At 34.7% G+C, this 24,439-nt stretch overlaps 1 protein-coding gene across 2 annotated transcripts in view; it reads left to right on the forward strand.

Moving 5' to 3' along the window:
• The window catches only part of LOC120430523 (roundabout homolog 1-like), a 224,229-nt gene extending 200,564 nt beyond the window's left edge, over positions 1-23,665 (forward strand). For both annotated transcript variants that reach the window (XM_052707253.1, XM_052707254.1), the window contains exons 7-11: positions 9,065-9,168; positions 14,543-14,962; positions 22,045-23,061; positions 23,124-23,289; positions 23,356-23,665. In XM_052707253.1, coding sequence (XP_052563213.1) covers positions 9,065-9,168; positions 14,543-14,962; positions 22,045-23,061; positions 23,124-23,289; positions 23,356-23,546 — 1,898 coding nt within the window. In that variant the 3' untranslated portion in view covers positions 23,547-23,665. The remainder of the gene's footprint in view (positions 1-9,064; positions 9,169-14,542; positions 14,963-22,044; positions 23,062-23,123; positions 23,290-23,355) is intronic.
• The last annotated feature ends 774 nt before the right edge of the window (positions 23,666-24,439 follow it).

A 24,439-nucleotide genomic window follows, 5' to 3' on the forward strand; every position in this document is an offset into this window, starting at 1 on the left:
GGTTATTGCAATAGCACTCTTCAAAATCATAAATCTCTTCAAACTAAGTTCTTTGCTATCTGTGTTTTTTAGGATTTTAAAATAAAAATTTTCTGATTTCCCGAGCAGACGGAAAAAGCTTGGGAATAACATTTTGTGATATTTGAAAATACTATGCCAATAACATTTTATGTTATTCAGAACAAGATTTGTTATTCTTCGTTATGATTTTTTTTATTGCATTGTTACTGAGCAATTCTCTCAGATTTCGATCATTCGATTTTTATTGTATTTTTTTTATCCGGTTGAAACTTTTTTGGTGCCTTCGGTATGCCAAAAGAAGCCATTTTGCATTACAAAAATGATGTATGAAAATTCAAAAATCTGTATCTTTTGAAGGAATTTTTTGATCGATTTGGTGTCTTTCGGCAAAGTATGGATAAGGACTACACTGAAAAAAAATGATACACGGTTAAAAAAATTAGTGATTTTTAACATAACTATTTGTCACTAAAACTTGATTTGTAAAACATTTTTATTTTAATTTTTTTATATGTTTTAGGGGACATAAAATGCCAACGTTTTAGAAATTTCTAGGTTGTGCAAAAAATCTTTGACCGAGTTATGATTTTTTGAATTAATACTGATTTTTGTCAAAAAATGTAAATATTGTTCACAAAAATTTTTCAGCTTCATTTTTCGATGTAAAATCAAATTTGCAATCAAAATAGCCATTTTTAGGTAACTTTTTTGAAAGTAGTCGCAGTTTTCCACTTTGTTTTAAATAAGTGCACATGTTTGCCTACCTTTGAAACAAATATTTTTAAAAAGCTGAGAAAATTCTCTATATTTAGCTTTTTTAAACTATGTTGATAGGACCTTAAGTTGTAGAGATATTGCCATGCAAAGGTTTCAAAAGCAGGAAATTGATGTTTTTTAAGTCTCACCCAAACAACCCACCATTTTCTAACGTCGATATCTCAGCAACTAATGGTCCGTTTTCAATGTTAAAAAATGAAACATTCGTGAAATTTTCCGATCTTTTCGAAAAAAATACTTTCAAAAATTTTAAATCAAGACTAACATTTTAAATCGGCTAAAAATTCAATATAACGCCCTTTTGAAATGTTTTTCTTGGTTTAAATTTTTTTGAATATTTTTGTCGAGGAGATCGGAAAATTTCACGAATGTTTCACATTTTAACATTGAAAATCGGACCATTAGTTGCTGAGATATCGACATTAGAAAATAATGGGCTGTTATGGTGAGACTAAGAAAACATCAATATTCCTGTTTTTAAACACTAGCATGGCAATATCTCAGCAACTAACGGTCGTAACAAAGTTCAAAAAAGCAAAATATAGAGAATTTTCTCAGCTTTTCAAAAATAATTTTTTAAAAGTGAGCAAACATGTGCACTAATTTTAGAAAATCAAAAATGGCGACTATTTTCAAAATATTCACCTAAAAATGGATTAAACTTGAAACGGTGCACTTTATCAAAATTTCACTAAAGTACTTTTTGATTGCAAATTTGATTTTACATCGAAAAATGAAGTTGAAAAATTTTTGCGACCAATATTTCGATTTTTTGAAAAAATCAGTATTGATTAAAAAATTCATAACTCGGTCAATAATTTTTTGCACCACCTGGAAATTTCTGAAAAGTTGGCATTTTATGTCCTCTAAAACATATCAAAAAATAAAAAAAAAGTAAAAATAGTGTTTTTTTGCAAATCAAGTTTTAGTGACAAAAAGTTCAAAAAAAAATCACCAAAATGTTTTTACCGTGTATAATTTTTTTCCAGTGTAGTCCATATCCATACCTACAACTTTGCCGAAGACACCAAATCGATCAGAAAATTCCTTCAAAAGATACAGATTTTTGAATTTTCATACATCATTTTTGTATGGCCAGCTGCCAAATTTGTATGGAAAATTATATGAACAAACTAATGATGCAAAATGGCTTCTTTGGGCATATCGAAGGCACCAAAAAAGTTTTAGCCGGATAAAAAAATACAAAAATTATGATCAATTTCGTAGAGAACTGCTCTATTGTAATAACTGACTTATGACATTTTTAGTTATTCTTTGTACAAATCTTTGTTATTATTTTTTGTTATTTTAACAATTTATCCCAACAACAGTTGGAGGTATTCTTCTAAAACATAAAATGTTAGTCCCAAGTTGTTTTGGCTTTCAGCCAATAACATATTTTGTTATGATAACATAAACTGTTATTGAACACTTATTCAAAAATGGATTTTTCAAAAAGAATCCATTTATAATCTGTTATTTTAACAGTATTTGTTTATTCCGTCTGCCCGGGTTGTTTTTTTTTTTAAGGTCGGTCAATCCGGCCTTTCCACCCACTTTAAAGTAATTTTTCACTTTTTCGGTCAAGACCAATAATAAACACCTTCATTTGATCGATATTTAACGAATCGTTGCACACATTGGCCATAATTTCTCCCCGGAAGGTGGGGTCAGCTCTGCTCAACTGAAACCAATAAACCATCAAAAAACGAAGTCGTGCGTCCAGGGCGCATCACTTTCCCTTCCGGAAGAGAGAGGGTCCCCCAAACTCGAGCGCTTCGGTAATTACTGGTTTGGTGATTTATTGTGGCACTTCTATCCTCCTTCAGAGAGTACGAGAAAAAACGACCCAGCAAAAAAAAATTGAACGGTTCACGGAGTCACGACACCACATAACGGACCCACCAAACGGTTTGGGTCTCGACTTTGGTCTGGTTTCTTTTTTGTTGCTTTGCTCCGAGGAAGTTCACTGGAGTTGCTAATTGAAGGTTAATGCGGTGGCACCTGGCCCACGGGTCGTAACGTCCCCGAATGCAATGCAGTACGAAAGGGGGAAGTGAGATATCGGAGTGGTCAATCAATGCAATTAGAGAGCAGTGTCAGCCGTAAAATTGGTACTAATGAGTGGTTTCCAATGAAATGGTACCTCTTTTTGCTGGGATTGGATGGGTTCGTTTGGTCTGGGCTTTTCAAAGGCCAGAAATGGTCTGAGTATGAGTTTGATACGTGGTTTCACCACTATAGATTAGAAACCTGTGAAATTCGAATCAATTAATAGTTAATTCAAAGATCGTAGAAAAGTAAAATTCAATACAAATAATCCCGATTAAACCTGCGGCTTAGGGTCTCTTTGTCCTGAGTGACCCAGGAGCAGAATTTCATAAATGTTTTACGACACTACACCGACAGAACCTACTTCACATTTTGTGGTCCACCGGTGCATAACGACCCGACGACCCGACCCTTCCGGATTACCACTTGAGGATGTTTTCCATTTTACAGTCCATTTACATGAGATTTACTCTTGACGTTTGTGCAACTCACCCGTAGAGAGATCGAGAACCGGAAGGACCACCACCTCCAAAGAATTATGAATTAAACATTTAATGATCCCAGTGTTTAGCCCAGTGTCATTATTTGTCCTCTTGCGGCCCCGAACCGTACTTTCTCGAAGCAAGCAAAACCACCAGCTGACAGGACTACAAAGCATCACCCTCGAGGAGAGTGGAGGAAGGACCGCTTGCAAATCCCAGAAAACACGAGAAAGGTTGGATCTTCTGTGCGGAAACAATGAATTACATTTTATGGCACCTTTCACCAGCAACACTGCTTCTCTTCCGGGTGGCATCGCTGCCACCAACAGACGCAAACCGTTCCTTTATCTGAAACCGAAACTGCCACCCAACGCCACCCACAAACACATTTCCTTCAAGATTGTGTGTCGGGGCTCAGGCACACATTTCCTCTGATTATATTTTCCCAATAAAGCTCACATATTTATATGTCAAGCTTTTGGAGAGGGGTTGGTGAGAAAGCTCCAGTTATATTTTCTTTTCAGCACGATATTTTAGGGATCTCGGGGAAAAGTCCTGTGTGAGAATCCTTCTTCAAACTGGCGTCACCACCCTCTTCTCTGCAAACCTTTTGCTTGAACCGACCCAGTGAGAAGTGGTGCCTCCACTTGATTCGGGACTGTGAAACGGTGTGATTTGGAATGGGAAAATATCAAAAAAAAAGGATGAAAATAAAAAAGTAAACACTTATTTGATTTTTTTTTTGTTTAAGGCCGCTGCAAATATTTCTTCAAGTTCATGCAGGGTGGCCGTTAAATTTGTAATTTGAGATTCTCGGGTTTTCCTGTTTTTTTTTTCAGTGATTTTAAATTTTTTCCCGATACCAAAAGTCAAAAAATGTCAGTTTTACCTAGTTCAGATGCTTTTTGAACAACTTTTGTTCTAACATAACATTATTTTTCTTGTTTGTTATTCATCAATCATTAAACATCTTTATATTGTTTACTCCTTTATAGTTTTTGCTCCAAGATATAAATATCAGCTTTTTCTTTCCAAGAATAATGTTTTGTCATAGTTGAGATCATGAGGTAATCATAACGGTGATGAAATATTAAGAAGGTGCATATTTTTAGATTCATAAATTATGACATTCTTAAATTTTTAAGAATCTAAAAATTAAAAGTTCTTAGCTTAAAAATTCTTGGTGTTTTTAATCATTTAACGGTGCACATCAACCAAAGCTTTTGCACCAAAATTTTTGTATAAGATATTTTAGTATTTTCTTAACTACGGGATTTATCAATATATTTTTTTAATTCATCCCCTGAAGTATTACAATTTTGAAATAAGAAGACAACAACTTCCTTGGTTGCTGTTGCCCCCTAAATATTTGCATTATTGATTTGAATAAGTTTTTGAATAATTTAATATTGGAAATATCAATATTTTAACGTTATCAATTTGCAAATTTTCAAAATTTAAGATTGCGACGTTTAAGAATTTTTGAACATTTCTTACATTATAAATTTTTAAATTACCTGATTTTTTTTATTCCTGATTTGAATTTTTTGAATTTTAATTTTTTGGGGAAAAATATAGGTAAATAAATATATGTATTCTTGAATTTGTAATTTCTAGAAATATCGAAATTATTTTTTTTTAATTTCTATACCATTTTTTTCAAATTTGTCATTTTTAAATTTCTAAGAATTTAAAATTTTAAGCATTAAAGATTTCTGAGGTTTTAATTTTTTCTTTCATTTTAGATTCCAAAACTTTAAAATTTGTAAACCTTATAATTTAAAAAATTTCAAGTATTTTTTGTGGAAATTTAAAAATGCAGGCTTAGTATTTTCAGATTTTCCTAATTTCAGATTTTTGGAATTCAAAAATTAAAAAAAAATATTTTAAATTACAGCTTTCAAAATTTTTCTAGTATTTATGTATTTAATATTTTTTTTTATACGCAGATTTTTGAAACCTTTGAATTTTTAATTTTTGTTTTTTAATTTTTGAATTCTATAATAATTGTCTTTTGGAGTTTTCAAACATCAACATCTAAAAATGTATTAACGAGTCAAAAAATTCTGAATATGATTATAAACAAAGAAAATATAATTTTTCAATTACAGAACCTCAAAATTATTGAATTTTATTTTTTTTTAGAAATTTAGTATTTTCTAAATTTACTTATTTCAGATCTCTGAAATTGATAAATTCTTGAATTTTGGAATTTTATAAACTTTATATTTTTTGATTTTTTTAATTGTTTTTAGTTTGCGAAATTTGAAAATCTTTGAATTTTAAATTTTTGAATTCTATTATAATTGTTAATTTAAATGTTCAAACTTCTGAATAAATTTCAATAAAAAAAAACTATGAATTAAGGTATCATTTAAATTTTAAATTTTGAGCAAAAGAACAAATTACGTAATTTTAAATTTCAGCGTTTTAAGATTCTGCGTATTTGAATTCAGGCTTTAAAGCATTTCCAATTATTCCAATTACACATTGATTATTTTTATATAGAAAAGAACGCTTTTAACTTTTTTATATTTTTGCGGTTTTGACATCGGAATTTTCGGAAAAAGATTTTTTTCAAACAAGCCAAAACATTCTAAAAATGATAATCAACTCAGGAAAATCCTTGTGTAATCGTTTCAGTTGACTTGGCTTGCACTTTCTAAAAAAATGAACTTTCTGGAAAACATATTTTTTACCGTGGGTTTTTTTTTCTAAAATAAAAAAAACAGAAACCTTGGATTTCTTGTACACACCAATCATTATATACAAAATATGTTTTAAAACATCATTATTTGAAAGTAAATTTGAAATTTATGAAATTATGCTGTAAATCTGTTTGTTACTGACCAAGACCCTTAATTTTAATTTTTGAGCGGTTAAAATTGTGTATTTGAATTTCCAGAGAGCAAAAGCAATTTAAAAATGTAAATTCTAAAATCCACAGTTATCCAGTTTGTCAAAAAATTCAAATTGCAAAAAATAATCAATGCAGATGCAAAAAAAAAACTACTTTTTCATAGTTTATGTAAATTTGAAATATTATCTTTTCGAAAATTGGCAACACTGCCTTTAAAAAATCAATCATTCTGTGGCATGACTCAAATGATGTCATTTTTTTGTCATCTTAACCCTCTACAACCAAACCCCGCCTTTAGACGGGCTTCGATTATTAAAATCGCCAAAAATCAATTTTTCAACCAATTATTGATCTTTAAAAAGCATTGGAAAGAAGAACTTTTAAAATTTTAGAAAATTTATGGGTTGGAAATTTTAATTGTTTTAGGTGACTTTGCCAATTTTTTTGAAAATGTCATTTTTTTTGGGTCAACTTTGGCTGAGCTTTTTACTAACATTTCCTGTATTTTAAGTAAAAAGAAGTATGCAGTAATTTATCTAGTGTCCCAGACTATGCCTCTACGCATTTTTTACAACTTAAATGATGATGGTGCCATTCTATAGCATACAATGTGAAAAAAAGGAAAAAATTGAAAAAGTGACTGTAAAAACATGAAAAAATAGATAGGCAAAATGTAATGATAGGAGATAATAGAATAGACCAAAAACAACCAAAAACAAACATAAACTAAACAAGATAAATGCAAATTAAGATACTAAAAATGAAACAAGAAAAACATACAACAAGAGAAGTAAAGTTTTTCGTAAAACAAAAGTTGCTCAAAATGACCTCCTGAACAAGGGAAAAATAAAAATACTCGAAAAAAAAATTTGGGCAGTAGAGGGTTTAACCTCTCTTAAAAACAAAATTACAATAACGGTTATTTTGAGCATTTTTTTTTTGTTTGAAAAGACGAATAAAAAACGGCTAGTTTATGTTACTGTCTTTTTTTCACCAGTAAGGAATCCCTGCTTCTTTGCCGAAGACACCAAATCGTTGAGAAAATCATTCTGAAAATAAAGATTTCTTATTATTTGTGAGGGTTTACAATGAAATCAGATTTTTTTTTGTTTTCGTTATGTTTTATGTTAGTTTAAATTAGTTCTGACAACAATCAAAAATATTCAAAGGCTTATTGAAGAAAAAAAAATTGAAGAAAAGAGTACTCTGACATTTGTCAATGTTTTTTAGTTCCAACGTAATATTCATAAAACTTCATAAAAAATTCTTAAAAATTATTGCCTAATTATTTAAAAAAGAATGATTGATCGAATACAACGAAATTTATAGAGTTTTTATAACAATGAGATCAAGGTTGATAGAAGAAGTTATAATTAAATTATATAATCAAAAAAGATATCTTTTTGTCAGATCTACTGATTATTATTTATTTATTTATTTCAAAGAAACTTCCTGAAACGGTTCCTTAACCATTCAACGCCAAGATATATCCATCGTTTGTGGCCTGCCTGCCCTCCGGAAAAGACGCCCCTCGAAGTAAAATATCGAGTTTTGAGAAGATGCACACTTGTAGCCCTGGCAAGATCCGGAAAAGAAACACTTTTTTTCCCACAATCCCTGCCACCCTCACCCACACACTTCCTCCTTCCCAAAAAATCCTTCAAACAGAACCAAGGGTTGAAAAACAATAGGAGACAAGTAAACCACACACACACGAAAACTGTGTCTCAAAAGCGACTGTTTTCCATTAGTGGCATCGTGCTCTGATACTGTATCGATGCACAAAAAAAAAGAACTCATGCAATATGCAATGCAGCTCTACACAGTCTACATTCAGGCGCAAAGCTTTGTCGTCGTTGGATCTCAGAACCAGAGAGGGCTCTGCTTGTGCAGACACACACGTCAGGCGTTTTCCCTCTGATGTGGTTGGAACGGAGGCTTTCAAACGGAATTTCAAAGTTTCCGGATTTGGGTGGATGTGTTTGAGTGTGTTTTTGGGACAGATTTGAGTTATCTGATTATTAGAGCAAATTTGGGTAACAAAACTTTTAGTTATTATTTTGACTAAGCAAATTTAAATTTCTTTTTTTGTAGGATTTTTTTTAAATCAAAATGTGAAATCATTTTGTAGGTTCTGAATTTTATCCCCTTCTTCCTCTATAATAAACACAAGAAAAAACTAGTTGCCATGCAAGAACATTCTCTCCTTGTTCTTCACGGAAACTAGGCCGAAAATTCATGTATCCGTTTCCAGCGCAAACCAACCAATGCAGCCTTGCATGCAGATTTGTGATGTTGCAAATTTCTGAGCAAAAACTTCTGCTCGTCCTGTACATGATTCGATGCTCTACATTCATCTCTTCTTCATGAGAGTTCTCACATCAGGACACAACTTAACGGAAGGATTATGAATCGGAAAAGGACATTTTTTTCTTGCTTTATCGAAATACCCTTATCTAAAATGCTTCTAATTTAGCAACAGCAAATCCAACCACTCATTCCGTGCAATTTACTGCTAAAACACAGACAATTTAGCCTGTGGTCAGTTGCTCCCGGAGAAGAAGGAATTTCGATATTAAAATCTTGCCTCTGCCCGAGCCCGAGGCCTCCAAAAATGTGGGTTATTGTTTAATCTAGAAATATTATTGCTTCCTCCTCTGGCCTCACCGAAAGAATGTTGAACATTTCCAATCTGAAACAACATCGGGAAAGCGGAACGCCTCTTTGGTTTCTTGCGAAAATTTATCCAAGCTTCATTTCGAAATCCTAGGGTCTTGTCGGTTTCGGTTCTGAATTTAAGACTAAATATTTGCACTTTCTACCAGCAGCAGCAACAAATTCAGCACATCCTGATTTACCTTTTTATTTGCAGATCTTCAACGGGCGGACAGTGGCTGGTACCGGTGTGTGGCCAGGGCCGCCGGACAGGGCAGCAGCATGGCAACGGTGTTTTCGGCCTGGAGTGCATATCTGGCGGTGAGTAGTACCTCGTTTAGATAGTTGTGCTGTGTTTTGTGTGTGTGAGTGTGTGTGAAATATGCAAATGATTGCGAAGTTGTCAGAAAATGAAATCCATGTCAGGTTATGTTAAACTGGAAGCCCCAAAAATCATACGCTCAGAATCATTTAAATCAAAAGTCCTTAAAATTTTAGTAAATTTTCGACATAAAAACAATTTCGCTAATTTTTTTATTTCGTCAAATCTTACACTTTCTTTGCAAACTAATGATTGCAAAACAACTCTCGGGTGAGTTTTTAAATAGCCGTAAGAGCCACCTTGATCTCCGACACTTATATTCGTTTTCTCCAAATTGTTACAAAATTTCATTTATTTTTAGTTTAGGGCACTTGAGATGAACTGTAGATGAACAATCTTAAACATTTTCGAAATTGTTTTTTCGCAAGTTGGATGAATACCGAGGCAAAAATGGTTTTGTTTTGTGTTGCTCTTTGCGAGGCAAGGCCTGCTTCGATCGTGTTTGGCCTGCGTTGTTGTTTCGCGCGGAAGAAAAAAGTGTATTTGAAAGAAGCTGGCCAGTCTCGCCGTTGCTCTTTGCGAGGCAAGGCCTGCTTCGATCGTGTTTGGCCTGCGTCGTTGTTTCCACGGAATATTTATATTTATATTTTTCACAGCTTCCTTACATTAACTGCTAACATGTATCTATTCACTATATGATTTATTTATATTTTTCTAATCCTCTATCATACTATTTTCCCATAAAATATACATTTAAATTGCATGAACTAACGATGCTTTAAAAAACTGCAATTGATCGATCTGGAGCATTTGTTTTAAAATTATTGCTATTTTTTACAGCTTCCTGGAATTAATTTCAATTTAGCTGCTGATATGTAAATTTATTTGAATGTTCAAATTATTTTTTTTTTCGTATTGCTTTCCTTTATATCCTCATTTCCTCATACCATATATGATCAAATTACATAAACTAAAGACACTTACTAAAACAGCAAGGGAACCATCAGGAGCATTTGTATTTTAAATGATTATTTATTTACATGTTCATATTATTCCTCATCCTATACCTTTCCTGTAACATACCATCTCCTCATACCATATATCATCAAATTGCTTAAATTAACGAATCTTTCTAAAACAGCATGGGAACCATCTGGAGCATTTAGATTTTAATTTACTGCTATTTTTTACAGCTTCCTGGAATCATCTTGATTATATTTAAATTTATTTTATTTACCATATTTATAATATTTATTATTATTATTATTATTACAAAACTATATGCTTATTAGATAATACACTACAGACTAACATTTACACTTACAAACATCCAAATCATGTAATACATTACGCATTCAACCATTTTCATCGGCCCGATGAAATTCCTCTAACCCCCATTCCAAACCTCCCAAAAATATTCCGTTCACTTTTAAAAGTCGCATGGGTTCCCTGCACTTTTGCCACTAGTGAACAACAAAAACATCACAAGTTATCGCGATTTTACGAAAAAAAGTTTTGAAAAAGTTACTTTTTGCGTTTCTCTTTGTTTCGTCGTCCGTGTCTGTCGCGGGTGACCATGAACGGCCATGATCGATGACGACCAACTTTTTTAAAACTTTTTTTCGTAAAATCGTGATAACTTGTGATGTTTATAAGCAAAACCCTTATGTATATATATTAAAATTTTTGTAATTGTCTGCTCTACAACTTTGTAGAACATTGTTACACTCTAAAAAATAACCCTGCAAAGTTAGAAAAAACACGAAATTTTAAAATGAAAAATTTTGTTCTAAATGAAAAAATGACCCTTCTGGGACAATGTAGATTCGAAAAGTACATTAAATTTCCCATAAAATGACATGTTCCAAAATTTTTTACAGTCGAGTAACGGAAAATGGGAGAATTTTTAAAACTTTTTTAGTGTTTTTTTCGATGAAAAATACGTTTTTTCGGAATTCTGAGTACGCCATCAAATCGGGCGTCTAATTTTACATAAAAGTCCCTTTGACACCAAATTTCTATCTCATCACCGTTTCAGGCTGCAAATTATTGAAAAACACCTCTTTTTTCGCATGTTCAAAAATGGAAGGGGTCGTACCGCCCCTCCGTCACGAGATATCAAAAAACGGACCTCGGATTCGTGATCAGGGACAAAAGTTACCCCTTAGGACAAAGTTTCACGCAAATCGAAGAGGGGTCGGGGCAACTGCTGTGTGAGTTGGCGGAGAATTACCCATAAAGTTTTGAGAAACCAAACAGAATTAGCTTTATTTCAATGGATTTAGAAATAATAAAACCTTTTTTGCCTTTCTTACAAAAGAAAGCTTTAAGGTTTGCTTTTGGAAAAACGCTTTTCTCAGAAATCTTAAAAAATCATGCACGGCGAGGATTCGTCCCAGGAAAAAATCCTATTACTAAATTGAAGGTTAGGATGCGCTCTTTCGATTGAATTTTGGCCCGAAACCCGGAACTCAAAGTCTGATTTTTGAGAGCTCTTTTTCTGAAATACATGAGCGATGTCTGTATCCGCTCTTAAAAATTTGTGTCTTCCATCACTGGAAAACCGCTCGTAAAATCCACAATTTTTATAAGTCAGATCTGTAGCCGTGGGGTCGGAGACGAACATTTTATTTTTCGATTCACAATTTTCGACCAGTAAATGTGGTCAAAGCCATTTTTAGAGATATTTTTTGGACTATTTTACAGATAACACTATCAAATTGAAAGAATTCAGTTTCAAAAAAATGCCATTCGAAAACATGCGCTAAAACTGCTTGGGCCCAAAATTTGAAGCTTTTCCAAAATGTATTTCCAGAAATATCGCCATTTGAGTGTTTTTCGTCTTATGTTACCCTATTTTTTCCTATATTTTTTTTTTTTTGGTTTTATACAAAATCATATACTGAACATCAAATTCAAAGTCCCAGCCCATTCCCGATTGAAAGATTGACAAGTCGTCAAGTCGAAGCTTCAACGCCAGCGCTTTTACGCTTGCGCGTTTTACGCTGCGCGTGAAAGTGTTCTTTCTGGCTTCTCATAATAGATCGACAAAGTGCAATAGCGATACATATTTTTTAAGTTAATCATAGACTAACAATAAAGACTGAGTACCCTTTATTTTTTTTTCTTATAATTTCAATCCAATATGTTTTTACTAATTAAATTTAAATATCTTGCGACAAATAATGTACCTCTGAAATAAAAAAATGGCATTTGAGGTTTAGCCTAAAAAGATTCGAAGCTTTAGGTAAGATTCTCACTGGGTGGTATCATTATGTTTCTGAAAAATTAATTACACCAATATATTTCTCGGAGTTTCATCATTTTGTAAGAAAGGCTCTATTTCACCTCTGGTGATATTAAATCGGGTTTTTTTTTAAATTATTTAGCAAAACTTTGAAATAATCAATGTCCCATGTGTTTGAAATGGTTTGCAAAACTGATGAAAATTCATAATTTTCTGATATAATATTACACTTTTTTTGACACAAAATCTGTCACCATTTCCTGATCAATATTACCATAATTTTTTTCTGTGTACACCGTTTTCCGGCTAACCGTTTCAGGCCTTAATTTTGGAAATAACCCATCACGCCTAAAAAAGGTGGTAAATTTTCAATATTTTTCCTTTTTTCTCTTTCACCATAACTCCGTAAAAACAAATTATCCACATATTTGATGTACTCAAAAATTAATTATTGGTCCCCTTAACGAAATTTAAAAATAATTAAGTTTTTCAATCGCTTGTTTAAAGAAAACACTTAAATGTGTATTTTTTACAGTGCAATTAATTGTTCTGGATTGTCCTCACAAAAAATCATAACTATGCTGATGATAACAATAGAATCAGAAATCAGAAAATATATTTAGAATTATTTTCTTGTTTTCGTGGAGAATCGCTCCAATCAAAAGAGATAAAGCTTTTATTAAATAAATGAATTCATTATTTCATTATTTGTTGATAAATTTCGATTTAACATCAGAACGACTTTTTACATTCTTCAATTTGCTTTGAAGACTAAGTATATTGTATTTTTATATAGAGCAACTCTCTACGAAATCGGCCGATTTCGACCATTTTTATTTTTTGTATTTTTGGATTTGACTCAAACTTTGTGGGGGCCTTCCCTATGACCAAATAAGCTATTTTGTGTCATTGGTTCACCCATACAAGTCTCCATACAATTTTGGCAGCTGTCCATACAAAAATGGTATGTAAATATTCAAACAGCTGTAACTTTTGAGTGAATTTTCTGATCAATTTGGTGTCTTCGGCAAAGTTGTAGGTATTGTTGAGGACTTTTGAGAAAAAAAAGGCACACGGAAAAAAAATTTGCAGATTTTTTATCAACTTTTTTTTTCACTAAAACTCAATTTCCCAAAATACGTATTTTTTTATTTTCGAGATTTTTTGATATGTTTTAGAAGATAAAAATCCGCAACTTTTGAGCCATAGAGAAACATGGTCAAAAAATCTGCCGCCGAGTTATGAATTTTGGAAAAAAATCGAAGTTTCATGCAAAAACAAGTTTGACATTACTTTTTAATGCAAAATTGAATTTGCAATCAAAAAATACTTTACAGATTTTTTGATAAAGGGCTCCGTTTTCAAGATATAGCCACCGAAAGTATGATTTGTGACCATGAGTGACCATTTCTAAAAATATTTTTTTTAAAGTTCAGAAAATTTGCTATAAAATTGTCTAAGAGACATTGAGGATTGGACCTCGGGTTGCTGAGATAGAGCCGCTTTAAGAAAAAGAAACACGAAAATTGAAGTTTTCTAAGTCTCACCCAAACAGCCCACCTTTTTCTAATGACGATATCTCAGCAATTAATGATCCGATTTTCAATGTTAATACATGAAACACAAGACTGAAATACAAGACTAGCATTTTAAATGGGCGTAATATTCAATGTTTGGCCCTTTTAAAATGTTTGTCTTGATTTAAAAAATTTCAAAGTATTTTTTTCGAAAAGATCGACAAATTTCACGAAAAAAACAAAACATAACAAAAAAAAACAACATAAGTAAAAAAAACAAAAACAAAGCCTGGATTCCAAACAAATACATATTAAGATATAAAAGTATAGGAAATTCGAACTAGAACTACACTGAAATAAAAAAAAGTACCAAATTCCTACATTCTAGGAATTCTGCCTTCTTGTCTTATTACGTAATCCAAAAAAAAAACAATTACTAAATAAGGAAAGGAGCCAAAATGTCTAGAATTTAGGAATTTGGTACTTTTTTTTTATTTCAGTGTACAATGAGGACTGAACAGAAGCATAATTTATTTTTTGTTATAATATGGAGTAATTTGTCGGATTTGAAAACCACGAATGTAATTTTTATCTCCTCTTCTATTCCAGGTCGACGACAACCTCCCCGGACCCCAGCAGCGCACCTTCTCCTCGGACCAGGTGCCCTCCATCCCGGGCTCCCCGAAGGCCGTCAACATCACCAACAGCAACGTCACCCTGGCCTGGTCCCGTTCGCAGGACAAATCCCGCTCCCACACCCCGCTCACCTACACCGTCGAACAGTTCAGCCCCGACTCCACGTCTGATGACCTTGGCTGGACGGTGGCCCTGCGTGGCATCGCTGGCAACACCGCCACCGTCACCGGCCTCTCGCCGGAAGTGTCCTACATCTTTGCGGTGCGGGCGGAAAATGCGTTCGGCTATTCGGCGCCCTCCCCGCTGTCCGCCCCCATCCGGACGCTGTCCTCGGACGACCGGGTCACCGTGCCGGAAGAGATGGAAATGGCACGGAGCGTGCTGAACGGGAAGGTGAGTTTTGTTTGTAGTAGGAGTAGGATTTTATACCCGTTGTGACCCTGGTGACGTATTCAGGGCAACGTGACGACGCCATGTGAAACACACACGTGAGTCGTTTGAGGAGACAAGAAATGAGGGAGATATTACACTGTTGCAGAAAAAACTTCAGAAATTGAAAAACATATATTTTCAAGAAATTATAAAAGTAAACAGTTTTGTAATATTTTGATATCAAATCACCATATTTCGATCAATGTTTTTGTTTACATATAGGAAACCTAGTAAAAGAGATTACAAGTTAAAACTCATGTTTCCCTGTGTAATCTTCCCGGCTGCATTATCCTTCGGGATGAAGGGACAAAACCCATGCGTTTCCAGCTGATGGACATGCCTCACTTGTTGTGATTTATTAGTTGACCTACATTAGTCCACACCTCCCCCCACATCCTCCTCCATTCCTTATTATGAGTTCAACACAACCACATCACATGTGTATGATGCTCGTTTTTCCGAAATATGTCATCAACCAACACCAGCTAGGAAAATGTGTTCCTCTCTATGTATGTTTGTATGTGTGCTTGTATGTGTGTCTCATTGCCGGAATGATAAATGTGATGGCCTTCGGGCGCCTGCTGTCAGAATAGCAATGAATTGCCGAGCTGAGGCTGCTCCTTCTATTGCTTCTTGGAGACAAATGGGGAAGTCCTGGCCTGCTGAGCTAGGCCGACGTGAGCTATGATGGGACTTTTGGCTGGGAGATGTGACTGACACATGACTGTCATTTCAAGGGTTGTTGCCAGATTGGCGCGGGCCGAGCCCCAGAGTTCGGATTGGGACGGATAGATTGGAGGGATTGGAGCAATTTCTGGCTGGTTGGTTGATGGATTTGAAATTTCATGGGGACAAATTGCTTGCGCGAGGGATTCTTGGAGTGATGGGGCAGGATTTTAGTTGGTTGATGTCACGTTGGAAATATGACTGAATTTTTTTTTATTTTCAAAATTTCTTAAATTTCTTGCTTTTTTATGCTAAAAAGTTGGTTCCAACAGCAAACATTAATGTTAAAACCAGAACTCGCGGGTTGTAAAAAACATTTATTTTTAATTCGTTAGGTTAGTAGTAAGGTAGTAGAGCATAATCTACACTGGCTCACAAAAACTGTTGAGACCTGATTTGAGCAGGAACAGGTAACATCAGATGAGTTGTTTCAAATAGGATTCTAGTATCTCAAAATTGTGCTACAAACATTGAAAAAAACTTGGAAGCGATTTCTTTAAAACTTGAGATTCTGGACCACATTGGATACTTCAAGGGAATTTATGGACAATGCATACAAGAATCCAAATTTGGCCTATTTGTTTTGCATGTCATTTAACCCACTGATTACGAATCTGTCAAAAAAGAGTAGTTCTTAAAACAAAAGAAATCCACATGAGCAGTTCTCTCAGATTTCGGTCATTCGATTTTTTTTTTGTATTTTTTAATCCGACTGAAACTTTTTTGGTGCCTTCGGTATGCCCAAAGAAGCCATTTTGCATAATTAGTTTGTCCATATAATTTTCCATGCAAATTTGGCAGCTCGCCATACAAAAATGATGTATGAAAATTCAAAAATCTGTATCTTTCGAAGGAATTTTTTGATCGATTTGGTGTCTTGGGAAAAGTTGTAGGTATGACTACACTACACTGGACTACACTGGAAAAAAAATAATACACAGTAAAATTTTTTTTTGGTGTTTTTTTATTTAATTTTTTGTCACTAAAACTTGATTTGCAAAAAAACACTATTTTTTTATCTGTTTTAGAGGACATCTAATGCCAACTTTTCAGAAATGTCCAGGTTGTGCAAAAAACTTTGGCCGAGTTATGAATTTTAGAATTAACACTATTTTTTCAAAAAATCGAAATATTGGTCGCAAAAATTTTTCAACTACATTTTTCGATTTAAAATAAAATTTGCAATCAAAAAGTACTTTAGTGAAATTTTGATAAAGTGCACCGTTTTCAAATTAAATCCATTTTAGGGGACTTTTTTGGAAATAGTCGCAGTTTTTCATTTTTTTAAATTAGTGCACATGTTTGCCCACTTTTGAAAAAAATATTTTTGAAAGGCTGAGAAAATTCTCTATATTTTGCACTTTTGAACTTTGTTGATACGACCCTTAGTAGCTGAGATATTGCCATGCAAAGGATTGAAAACAGAAAAATTGATGTTTTCTAAGTCCCACCCAAACAACACACCATTTTCTAATGTCGATATCTCAGCAACTAATGGTCCGATTTTCAATGTTAAAATATGAAACATTCGTGAAATTTTCCGATCGTTTCGAAAAAAAAATACTTTCATTTTTTTAACCAAAAATAATATTTCAGAAGGGCCAAACATTCAATATAACGCCCTTTTAAAATGTTAATCCTGGTTTAAAATTTTTGAAAATATTGTTTTCGAAAAGATCGGAAAATTTCATCAATGTTTCATATTTTAACATTGAAAATCGGGCCATTTGTTGCTGAGATATCGACATTAGAAAATGGTGTGCTGTTTGGGTGGGACTTAGAAAACATAAATTTTTCTGTTTTTAAACCTTTGCATGGCAAAATCTCCGCAACTAAGGATTGTATCAACAAAGTCCGAATAAGCAAAATATAGAGAATTTTCTCAGCTTTTCAAAAATATTTTTTTTTTCAAAGGTGGGCAAACATGTGCACTAATTTAAAAACATGAAAAACTTCGACTTTTTTTCAAAAAAGTCCCCTAAAAATGGATTTAATTTGAAAACAGTGCACTTTATCAAAATTTCACTAAAGTACTTTTTGATTGCAAATTTTATTTTAAATCGAAAAATGTAGTTGAAATATTTTTGCGACCAATATTTCGATTTTTTGAAAAAATAGTTTTAATTCTAAAATTCATAACTCGGCCAAAGTTTTTTGCACAACCTGGACATTTCTGAAAAGTTGGCATTTGATGTCCTCTAAAACATATAAAAAAAATAAAAATAGTGTTTTTTTGCATATCAAGTTTTAGTGACAAAAAAATAAATAAAAAATCACCAAATTTTTTTTTACCGTGTATCATTTTTTTTCAGTGTAGTCCATATCCACACCTGCAACTTTGCCGAAGACACCAAATCGATCAAAAAATTCCTTCAAATGATACAGATTTTTGAATTTTTATAAAGCATTCTTGTATGGACAGCTGCCAAATTTTATGAAAAATTATATGGACAAACTAATGATGCAAAATGGCTTCTTTGGGCATACCGAAGGCATCAAAAAAGTTTCAGTCCGATTAAAAAATACAAAATTAAAATTTAAGAAAAAGACCGATTTCCTAGAGAATTGCTCACATAAGATTTGACAAGGAATTTATGTTTTTTTTCTCAATGCTACGTTATAACGTTATTTAAAATAGTTTGAAAAAACACATATTATGAAAATGAACTGTAATTTTAAAATTTTTAACAATCTTTTTCGTGGCATTTTGAAAGCAGTAAGCTTATTCTTTTGTTTGGAAAATGCATATGTCATTCTGTTGCTTTTTAAATTGTAAAAGCTTAAAATTTATCAAAATAGTCTTTAGATATCATTTAACTAAGCGCACAAAAAGGTCCAAGCTAGATTTCAGTCCCGTAATTGAAGAATGTTATTGTATCTGCCACAATTATAAAAATATGAATTTAACTACAGGGAGGTACTACAAAGTTACTCTGATGAGGTACTCTATGATTTCTCAAATCGACTTTTCTTTTAGAATTTTGATTTAGTTGGAACTTTTTTACTAAAATTGTAAATTCCAAAATACATATTTTCAACTTTAATAAATCATCAAGACATCTTCTGAGAAAAAGTGCGTAATGATGCAAAATCTTGTTTCTATAAAAATATCAAAAATCTGAAAATAATGATTTTTAAAAAACATATTAAAAAATGAAAAGTACTACGTAATTTTTCGCATTTTAAAAAAGTCCTTGAAAGCACCTAATTTGTCTGTAATTTTCAACTGACGATATCTTGGAAGCTATTCGTGCAAATTTTAATATTAAAAATAAAAACTTTGGTAATTCTCTACTCTTTTCAATAAAAATAATTTTTAAAATTTTAAAATCGAGCTTCACTTTTGGAAATGTTTACAAATAGATAGTTTTCAAATTTCATAGTTCAGATCAAATTATACAATTTTTGCAATATTTGTATAAAGAAAAACAGTAAATTGGGCAAAAGTTTCATTTATCAGCATTGAAAATCGGACCAAAAGTTTCCGAGATATGGTCAGCTGAAAATTACAGACTAATTAAGTGACACTTATTGGTTCGAGTTCTTTGTGAGTCTTTATCTCAGAAACTAATTACCCGATTTTCCAAGTCCTAGAAAGAAAATTGTAGTAATTTTTTTCAGCATCTCAAAATATTTTTTCAAAGGTGCTTTTCTTTCAAGAACCATTTTTAATTTACAAAAAAAAACGAAAAACAACCCAAAATGTCTACCAAAATATTGCTATTATTTGAAAACTGTACTTTTTAAAGTCGGCCATAAAACTTCAAGAATCTCATAGAATTAGAAGTCTAATCAACTGAAAACAACTGGAAATGCATTCTTCTGCTTTGCAAATCATATTTTGCATTTTTGAAATTGATTAAAACTATTTAGACATTTTGTGAAATTCCTTAACAGTTGTTTTTGACGAAAAACAAAAATCCCCTGATCATGGATATTTTGAAAACTAAAGATCAACTGGGTTGGTTTAACATGCATTTTGATGCACTTTTTTCATTGAAATGTCAATAATATGGCTAGTTATTTTAATTGTTAAATGTTTGTATTTTTTGACTCCACCTCCCTCTCTAGCCAGAGTCGAGGGATACAAACATTCAAAAATATTTGGAACGTCCTAACGAAAGACGCGAAAATTTAAATATTTTTTTTTATTTAATTTGAATTTTGACTGTGACATTCTGAACTTTCACAAAATAACGACTCCTTTATATCAAACAAATTTCTATAATTTCGATTTTAATAAATCAAAAATATTTAAAATATAACTGCAGCAATTTTTTTTAACAATGTCGTAGTGTTGATAAACAATACAAAATTTGACTGAATTATGAAACATAGGCGTGTAATTTAAGTCCTTATATTTTTTTCTGCCGGATTTTTTTTCATTTTTTCAGACAAAAAAAACAAATTTTGTTCAAATTTATGCAAAACTTCGCATTTTTTGATATTCATATGGCAAAATATTAAAATTTGAGTAATTTCCGAACATATTTTTTTATAACATTTAAACACTTTTACTTTTTTTCATGTTGCAAATTATAACAAATTGAGTTTGTTTGATGCGGGATTTTAAAAATGTCTGAATCCTCGTAGTTTATGTATGGCCCATATTAAGATTCCGAGGCAAACCTTAGACAATAAACGCTCGCACTAGAGCAATTCTCTACCAAAACCGGAAATGGATTTTATTTGTATTTTTTGATTTCGTTCAAACTTTGTGGGCGCCTTCCCTATGACCAAATCAGCTATTTTGCGTCATTGGTTCATCCATACAAGTCTCCATACAATTTTGGCTGCTGTCCATACAAAAATGGTATGTAAATATTCAAACAGCTGTAACTTTTGAGTGAATTTTCTGATCAATTTGGTGTCTTCGGCAAAGTTGTAGGTATTGTTGAGGACTTTTGAGAAAAAATAGGTACACGGAAAAAAAATTTGCAGATTTTTTTATCAACTTTTTTTTATTAAAACTCAATTTCCCAAAATTAGTATTTTTTGATTTTCGAGATTTTTTGATATGTTTTAGGGGACAAAAATCCGCAACTTTTGAGCCATAGAGCAACATGTGTGTGTGTGTGTGTGTGTGTGTGTGTGTGTGTGTGTGTGTGTGTGTGTGTGTGTGTGTGTGTGTGTGTGTGTGTGTGTGTGTGTGTGTGTGTGTGTGTGTGTGTGTGTGTGTGTGCAACCAACCAAACGGGACCACGCGGTCGCTTCTTACAAATTGAGTTGTTTCCATGTATTTTTTAGATCTACATTCTATACATGCAAATAACTCGCATAGGCATTTGGAAGGTGTTAGCTCTGCCGAGCTTCGGTGACCCATTTCTACGCTGGCTAGCCGAGCGCGAGGTACTTCAGCTTTATCGACAAGCCCCGCCCTGAAGAACGTTTGGACCAATCGGATTCAAACGTTATTTAGAACTTCCGAACCCTTGTCAAATGGACAAGGACCCAGCGCGTATATAGTTGATAGTAACAGTATTCCTAATTCCAGTCATAGCTCACCAAGTCGCGATGGCCTAGTGGTTAGCATTTTTGCTTACCAATCCAAAGGACGGGAGATCGAACCCCGACTCGAGCGACTTTGATTTTTCGTTCGTGTTCAGAGTTTAAAGATTTATATTTCCTATACTTTCTCGTTGGGAGCAGATGGGAATCGAACCCAGGACCATTCGCTTATAAAGCGAACACCGTGACCAGTCAGCCAAGGCCGCTCCTCTTTTGAGCCATAGAGCAACATGGTCATAAAATCTGCCGCCGAGTTATGAATTTTTGAAAAAATAGTGATTTTTGGAAAAAATCGAAGTTTCATGCAAAAACAAGTTTGACATTATTTTTTAATGCAAAGTTGAATTTGCAACCGAAAAGTACTGTACAGATTTTTTGATAAAGGGCACCGTTTTCAAGATATTGCCACCGAAAGTTTGATTTTAGCAAAATATTAGCAGTTTTTCAATTTAAAAAAAAAATATATTTTTTTTTGAAAAGTTCAGAAAATTTGCTATTAAATTGTCTAAGAGACATTGAAGATTGGACCTCGGGTTGCTGAGATAGAGCCGCATTAAGAAAAAGAAACACGCAAATTGAAGTTTTCTTAATCTCACCAAAACTACTCACCATTTACTAATGACCATAATTCAGCAAATATTTTTTCCCAGCGTTTGCCAGTTGTTAATTTATACATTATTAGAGGGAAAACGAAAGCTTTTTTCTGACATAAAAGATATCCCTTTTTTAAATGTAATATTACCATGATTTTTTTACTGTGTACAAACCTGAAAAAATAACATTTCCTTCCCAACCCGCTCTCTTTCCAGATCCTCGAACTGATCGACATCGTCCCGCTCTCCTCGACCTCGGTCCGTCTCGAGTGGCTCCTTCACGTGAGCGCCTCCGAACAGTACGTCGAGGGGTTCTACGTGCGCTACCGCGAGCTGGACTCCAGCACCCAACGCTACAGCATGCTGTCGATCCCGAACAACGAAATCGAAAGCCACATCATAACGAATCTGTCCAAATTTACCAAGTACGAGTTCTTTTTGACGCCGTTCTTCAAGAACTTGGAGGGTCAGCCGAGCAACGCTCGCATTGTGCAGACCATGGAAGATTTGCCGAGTTCTGCGCCGGGGAACATTCAAACCGGGATGATGAACTTGACGGCGGGTTGGGTTCGGTGGAGTCCGCCGGCGAAGGATCAGATCAACGGGATGCTTCAGGGGTACAAGATTCAGGTTAAGGCGGGGAACATTTCGAAGTTGCTGGCGCAGATGACGCTGAACTCGAGCACGACTTCGGTGATGTTGAACAATTTGACGACTGGGAGTAGTTACAGCATCCGGGTTGTGGCGTTTAACCGGGCTGGGTTGGGACCGTACTCGAAGCCGGTTCACTTGGTGATGGATCCTAGTTTTGTGATTGTTCCGCAAGGGGTTCACAATAGTTACAATGATTATGAGGACTTTCGGCATCACAACTTTCTGCACGAGACTTGGTTCATGATCTTCGTAGTTTTGTCTTTGTTTATCATTCTTTTGTTCACGATCGTTGGAGGAGTGATCTTCTTCAAGCGAAGGCAAGGCCTCGGCAAACCCGTTGTAACGGTTCCGATTGGAGCGAGGAGAGATTTGCCGAACTTGAGTGTAACTAGGAAGGATAATGGGATTTGGATTGATCGCGGCTGGAGGACGTGTGACACGGACAAGGACTCCGGGTTGAGTTCGATCAAGCTGCTGGAGGGAAGTCAGATGTACCCGAACCAGGCGTTGTCCGATGGAGGGACGGACTATGCGGAGGTGGATCCGAGGGGAGTCACGTCGTTTTATAACTGTAGGAAGGTGAGTTTGCTCAACCTTGTAGTTGACTTCAAATAACCCATACTTTTTCACACTTGTTTCAGTCCCCGGAGAGTCCCACCCCGTACGCGACGACGATGATCATCAACGGCATCCCGCACAGCGACGGTGGCGGCGATCTAAGCTACCAAGGTCACGACACCTTCTCGTCGACCTCGTCCAGCTTCCGGTCGTTTTACGGCTACCCACGGCCGGTGAACAGCAATCAAGGTAAGGCTTTCCAGAACTCTAACTTCAAAACCCATGACAATCAACATCGATTTCCCCTCCCACCAGTTCCCCCCAACTGGGTCGACTACCTGCCACCGCCGCCGGAGCATCCCCCGCCGGCCCCCCAGCAGCTGGACATTGCCCACCTGAACCACGTGATCTACCCGTCCGAAATGCTGGTCGCCGGCGGTCCACCCGGAACCGCCTCCTCCCACAGCAGCTCGTACTGCTCGCGGCGAACGTCCGGCTACAAGTGAGATCCGGTCGCCGGCAGCCGCTGCTCCATCAACCACTACCTGATGATCGGAAATCGCGCGGCCGCGGCGGAGGTCGTCCCCCAGAACTGCTACTAACCTTAAACAACATGAAAAACAAATCCTTGTAAAATGACACCAACCTTAGAGAGAGAAAGAGAAAGATACAGTTTACGAGGGGATCGACCACCGACCGCGACGACGACCACGACGATAAATGCTTCTTTTTTTCGCGGGATAACTCAAACGGGTAGAGAGACGGGGTTGGTCCAGTACAGCGAGTCAAACAGCTAATCGAGTGTCCAACTTTCCAACTCCCCCGATGCAGTGTCTCCCCCGCCAACCGTGCCGCGAAAAGTTTAGAGAAAAGAAGCAAACAACAATATTTACACGCAAATGTTGGGCTGGAAGCAATTGAGCCCTTTTGGTAAGTAATCTCTCTAAATTTAATATTTTTTGTAAAGAAAGTGCATTTGTCCTTCATCATTTGGGTTTCTCTGCAAAAAAATATGAACTTTATTGATAATCTTCAAATTGACTCGGTGATTTATGACAATGTAAAAAAAAATCTTGACCTACTCCGCCCGTCGACGTCAGTCACAAACGCATATGTTCAGAGAGGAGAGAATCCAACAAAATACCAGCACGGTGCTCACTTGGCCTGAACTACCCAAGTGAGTCGTCAATTTGAGTTTGACATGAGTGTAAAAATGCGAAGTGTGGTTGATGATATTGTTTTCAAGCAATTTTATCGATGCAATGATTGATCACAGACTGTTCTGATTTGGTTCTGAGTCGGCTTTGAACGAAATAGCGCCTCTCAGAGCCATTTGCTGTACAAACCGGTTCGAGTGAGAGGGAGAGCAGAAGAGAGAGTTTTCAGTCGCGGTTGCCGC

This window comes from Culex pipiens, chromosome 2 (assembly GCF_016801865.2).
Source record: "Culex pipiens pallens isolate TS chromosome 2, TS_CPP_V2, whole genome shotgun sequence".
Classification (NCBI taxonomy): domain Eukaryota; kingdom Metazoa; phylum Arthropoda; class Insecta; order Diptera; family Culicidae; genus Culex; species Culex pipiens.